General features: G+C 34.9%; 1 protein-coding gene across 2 annotated transcripts; it reads left to right on the top strand.

Moving 5' to 3' along the window:
- Positions 1 to 3,402: 3,402 nt before the first annotated feature.
- On the top strand, positions 3,403 to 4,879 carry LOC111904850 (uncharacterized). 2 transcript variants are annotated; one of them, XM_042901140.2, is made up of 2 exons: positions 3,403 to 3,946; positions 4,544 to 4,879. In XM_042901140.2, exons 1-2 carry the CDS (start codon positions 3,493 to 3,495, stop codon positions 4,744 to 4,746), a joined length of 657 nt encoding a protein of 218 aa, XP_042757074.2. In that variant the 5' UTR covers positions 3,403 to 3,492; the 3' UTR covers positions 4,747 to 4,879. The 2 variants fall into 2 exon arrangements, with proteins under 2 accessions (XP_042757074.2, XP_023756326.1); XM_023900558.3 differs by having other exon boundaries at positions 3,411 to 3,946; positions 4,560 to 4,748.
- The last annotated feature ends 829 nt before the right edge of the window (positions 4,880 to 5,708 follow it).

Raw genomic sequence — 5,708 nt, 5'->3', positions numbered from 1 at the left:
TGGATGATTTTTGTCTTCGAATCGTCGAGTCCCTTCATGGACTCATCGAGTCCCCTGTCCAGACACCACAAATCTTCGATTTTTCAGCAATTTAAGCAATTATAACAAGAAAACAAGCCTAGGCTCTGATACCACTATTGGGTTATGAGCATTCTAACACTTCTAAGTGAACATGCAACCCTAAATACCTTGGATCTATGTTTTCTCTATTATACATGTAAATATGAATATTCCAAGGTATTACCCTAACTAGCATACAATATTTTGATACTTGGGTAATAAAATGGATAGAATACATACCTTATCGATGTTACTTGTCTTCATGAAGCTTGAGTGCCTAGTGCCCCAAGTGTGAAACCTGAAATGGTTCACACAACACCATGAACACTTGACATAACCTTGAGAATGAGGATACTTTGGTTCTTTCTACTGAAACCGGCCTTGCCCTTTTTGTGTACACACATAAGTGCCAATTTCACCAACCAAGGACCTCTTTATATAGTGTGGAGATTAAGGATAATCCCTAATACCCATGACCTTTCATTTCATATGATCCATAGGTTAAACACTCCATGGACTATCTATGAAATCTTAGCGTAACCTAAATGAACTTGGCCCATCACCAAAATATATCTTAGAGTCCATATTTAATTAGTTCCTTTTTTTCACTTTATTAATTACAAATTAATTCTTGATTAATACTAATTAAATAATATGATTATATGTTAATATATTAGAACTTATAATATATTAATATAAATCACTAGTATCCTTTTTCCTCATCTTGTCAATCCAATTGTCCGGATGCCATGCAACCAAAATGGACCATGTTGGGTCGGGTCAAGTCTTACCAATTATAGTTATGGACTTAGACATTAATCCAACAGAAACTCACCTCGCAAAGTTTAATGCGGAATCTCTCTGTAAGGAACCTCAAACAGCTACTCCAACGACTTCCCGACTATCATTATCACAACAACACTTATTCAAAATCCCATGGTCCTTCTTAGGGTAAAATGACCATTTTAGCCCATGGTCTAATTTGCAACATAACCTAGGCCCAATTCCATCTAATTTTTCTAAGCCCACTAATGGGCCACTAGTGGCCCAATTTTGTAAATTCGGCCCAACTCCTCAAATGGGCCTTCCCTAAGCCCAAGTATGTCCTTGGCCCAATCACTGATTCCTGATGGCCCACTAAGACCTAAAAGCTAAGTAGTCCACAGATTGGCCCAAATCGAGGCCCAAATGTCATGAAGCCGAAATCAGTGAGTACGCAGGGTGTAAACCTATGTACGCTAAGCGTACAGGTTGCATGGCTTGTACGTTGTAGGTACTGGCTTGTACTCCCGTCATACTTCCCTATTATGTCATAAACTTCAAAAGTGCATAATCCCTTAAGACCTTAAGCCCAATGCAGATTTGAGTCCATTAACATGTCTTAACTCAAAAAGTCGATTACTTGGTGGCTTATAATACACCAAATGGACCCAAAATTGGAATATAGCAACTCAATTCCATTGAAATGACTATAACTCATGCATGGTCACAAAAGGACCTTAAAGATCGAAACTTCATTGCTAATGGGACTCATATAGCACTAAGGGTGGCAACCTTAAGCCTAGATACGAAGTCGATCAATAAAAATACAATCTCGGGACCTAAAAAGGTCCAAAACTCCATTAACGTAGATCTAAGCATTTATGAGGAAAGTTGAAAAGTTTTTACCTCAAATGAGTGCCAAATGGTGATATAATCTCGGATCCTTGAGCTCAAGATACTCAAGTTCTTCTTTTTCAACTTCTTTTTCCTAAACTTCACAAAGCCAAACACACAAAAGGATGAAGAATGAGAGGCTATATAGGGTTTCTTAGCTTGAGAGGCTGGTACAAAGGCTAGCGTTTAGGTCATAATGTTGTATTTATGTGGCTTAAACCCTAAAAATTAGGATTTTGAATCTGCTTGCATACGTTGCACGTACTCCTTGGTACGCTGCGCATACGTGCATGAAGCCTCCGCATCCAATGCTATACTATGCCCCATGTACGCCAAGCTTACGCCCAATGTACGTCTTCTGGTAGCCCAATCTTATCGGCCCACTTGCTAAACTCCACTCAATAATCCATTACTTATTCCATAGCCTAACAAAATAAAATACAAATATTTTAAAATAATTATTACCTCAAGTGACGGATGTTACAATAGCCAATTAAAGTATAAGACCAATTTTGTTTTCGATATGAAATCCATCTTATCAATTGCACACTCCTCCCCAGCATGACATCAAATAATGTCTCCAAACTTGGCAAAACAAAAATAGTGGACACCATGAGAGAAGCTTGATATCTTGGCCTTAACATACGCGTTATTGTGAAAGGTTAATTTAAATCTATGATCTATCATTTTTAAATGGGCAAGATTATTAGCAATAAAGACATTCAAAAACATACACTCTTCCTAACTTCAACAATCCTTCAACTTGCAAACTAAAGCCTTCTTGATAATTGTCGCGATACGGCTCCCTTAAAATTATCACAAAAATCAAAAGAAACTTAAAAAACTATACCAATGCAAACAAAGCATATACAATTTATCCATGACAATCAATAACTTCTCGTCCATTAATATCATATAATTATTGTTCAATTCATACGACTTCAAGTAAACATGTTGCTTCCACAAACAAACAACACATCCCTTGAACTTCAAAGTATCGACATCAACATTGAAGTCAGTAATCAACTCATTCTGTGAATGCATCTCAAACAATACATAAATTTTAACAGCTGTATCTAACAACAATTAATCCTACAATTGACACATCGCATGTGTCATTTATACAAACAACAAACATCATCATTAGGTTTTCAGCAGCTGAACAACCCTACCGTTTACAATATCATTTCAAAACACAATAATTTGAAAGACATGCAAAGCTCAAAACAGTACCCGTAAGAACCAGTAACCGCATCCTAACGGAGAGTCTCTTCCAATCGATTGAAAAGTCGACAAACCCTTACTAGAAGCTGTTTTTTGCAAATAGTGTTGTATTAAACATGTCACATGGCCAAGAAATTTCGAGCTTTCGACAACTCAGCAAAATTAAGCTTGAGTTATAGTTATATAAGAATATCGATATAATTCATTTAACTCTTTCTAACTATTTGATCAAAATGCCAACTCATTCGTTAAATTTTCTTGCTCTAACAGCAATCATAATAGTCACTAAGATATTTGTTGTCCTTTTATGATATACATCTAAATTGCATATTTTGTTGAAAAACCCACCACAATATAATTGACTTTATGATTTTCCTATTTTAAAATCCTTAAAAGGGTATTAAGGGAAACACGGTTAGTAATTTATCTTTTAACCTGAATTGGACCCTACCTTCGTGACAAACTTGACCCTTTCAAACTCTTTCTTTCTTGTTCTTCTCTTTTCAAAATAAAAACATCAAAACACCTCACCACAATACATAACAAAAAACAATGGCATCAACACCCCACCATTACTATCTGCCTATGCATACACTCATTCTATCTATATCCCTTTTTGTTTTTCTTCCAATTCTACCCCTTACCACCTGTAATTCGATCCATGATCTCCTGCGGAGCAGAGGCTTACCAGCAGGGCTCTTCCCACAAAATGTGAAGTCATATGATCTTGACCAAAATGACTATTTGCAAGTTTATTTGGAAGAGCCGTGTGAGGCGAAGTTTGAGAACAGGGTGTTCTTTGAGAGTGTGGTCAAGGCTAACCTAAGCTATGGCGGACTCATTGGTTTGGAGGGTTTGTCTCAAGAAGAGCTTTTTCTTTGGTTGCCTGTGAAGGGTATTAAGGTCATTGATCCGCTATCTGGTTTGATCTTGTTTGATATTGGGCTTGCTTTTAAACAGCTCTCTCTTTCTCTTTTTGAAGAACCACCTATTTGTGTTCCAAAAGGTACTACTCTCTTCAATCTTCACTCTCATTTTTTTTTGTGGAGTGTGGAATTCTCTGTTCACGACTTTACTAGTTATCAATATTCAATAGGATCAATCGACATCGAGATTTTACTTTTTCCATATCTTAAATTATGATTCTCATATTGAAATTCAATTTTTTTTATCTAACTCTTCAATAAGGTTTCCAGTTTATTTTGACTTCATGACAACCTCTTTCACCTTTAACTTTCACTTACGAGGAGGGAGCATTAATATTCATTAAAGCGACATGCATGGTCACAATTCTCATATATAAAACGTAAATATAAAATAAAAGACGATAAAGCGAACACTGGCAAATGAGTTGAAACCATTGAAGGAGAATGGATCATAAAAATGTTTATAAACTATCTTTTAATAATTATGGCCGGTCATTATCCTGACAATCGTAGCCTATTTAACTATTTATAAAGTATCTTTTTAAATAACTTGTCGAAAAGAATCACCATCATATTTCGGATTTTAGTTGTTTGTCAAAAAAATGATTGTTAGGAAACCAAACATGGTGTGAATGTTTTAACTTTTCTTGAAAGTGGTATTTAAATAAATTATTTAGTATCATTGAAATGCAGTTGGGCAGTTGGAGAGTTATGGAAGGAAGGAGTTGGGATATCAAAATCTTTAAAGACGAAAAGAAATGGAAACGAGAACAAAGGATGGGTCTCTAATTCCAAATGTTTTGTTTTGGTTTTTTTTTTTTTTTTTTTGTCGCTTTTTGCTTTTGGTTTTTCATTTTCATTTTGTTTTTTGTGGTTTTGAGATTTTCCACCAATACTTTATACTTGTTTGAGAATGAGGAAACGGAAAGGGGTGAAGGATGATATGTTTGGAATCGAATAATCATTAAAACATATGTTTTTCAATCATTAATTTCATTTAGTTTTTGTTTTTAGTTTTGGAAAGTAGCCCAAGGAAAATTATATGTTATTGAATTACAAAGAAACAATCACATACGACAAAATTAGAATTGTTAATGCTTTTAGTGGATCCATCTATATTATTTTAACTAGTTGAAGGTCACCTACACAATTGGCGCGGGTTTAAATTGTCAATAGTCCAAGGGAAATGGACTTAACAAGGTAATTAACTTTTCAGTTTGTTCACATCTGGGTAACTATCTTTTTTTTTGTACACATCTAGGTAACGAACTTTTTGGAAGTGTTCACATATGACCATTATGACCGGCTGTAGCAGGTTATATCCGGTCATAACCAGTCATAATGGTCATATGTGAACATTTTCAAAAAGTTCGTTACCTAGATGTGTACAAAAAAAGATAGTTACCCAGATGTGAACAAACCGAAAAGGTAACAGTAAAATACACGAATGATCTCTGTAGTTTGGGTAATTTGTGTGTTTGGTCCATAACTTATTTTTTAAACTTAGATGATCCATACTATTTATTTTTGTTGTGCATTTGGTCCCTGTCCTACCTCAAAAGACTATTGTGCCCTTTTTATTTTTTTTTCTTATTTATGTATTTATTTTTTATATATTAAAAAAAATTAATAGACCTCATATATCTGCATCTCTTCACCCTAAATCTGAAACCACATTTGAGAAATTTAAATTGGGTCCCACAATAATCTTTTGAGGTAGCACAGGGACCAAATACACAACAAAAATAAATAGTAAGGATCATCTAAGTTAAAAAATAAGTTATGGACCAAACGCACAAATTACCCAAACTACAGGGACCATTCGCGTATTTTACTGTTACC

The sequence above is a fragment of the Lactuca sativa genome, chromosome 1 (assembly GCF_002870075.4).
Source record: "Lactuca sativa cultivar Salinas chromosome 1, Lsat_Salinas_v11, whole genome shotgun sequence".
In the NCBI taxonomy this organism is placed as follows: domain Eukaryota; kingdom Viridiplantae; phylum Streptophyta; class Magnoliopsida; order Asterales; family Asteraceae; genus Lactuca; species Lactuca sativa.
The sequence above is the reverse complement of the archived record's forward strand: the minus strand, read 5'-3'. Positions and strand labels throughout refer to the sequence as shown.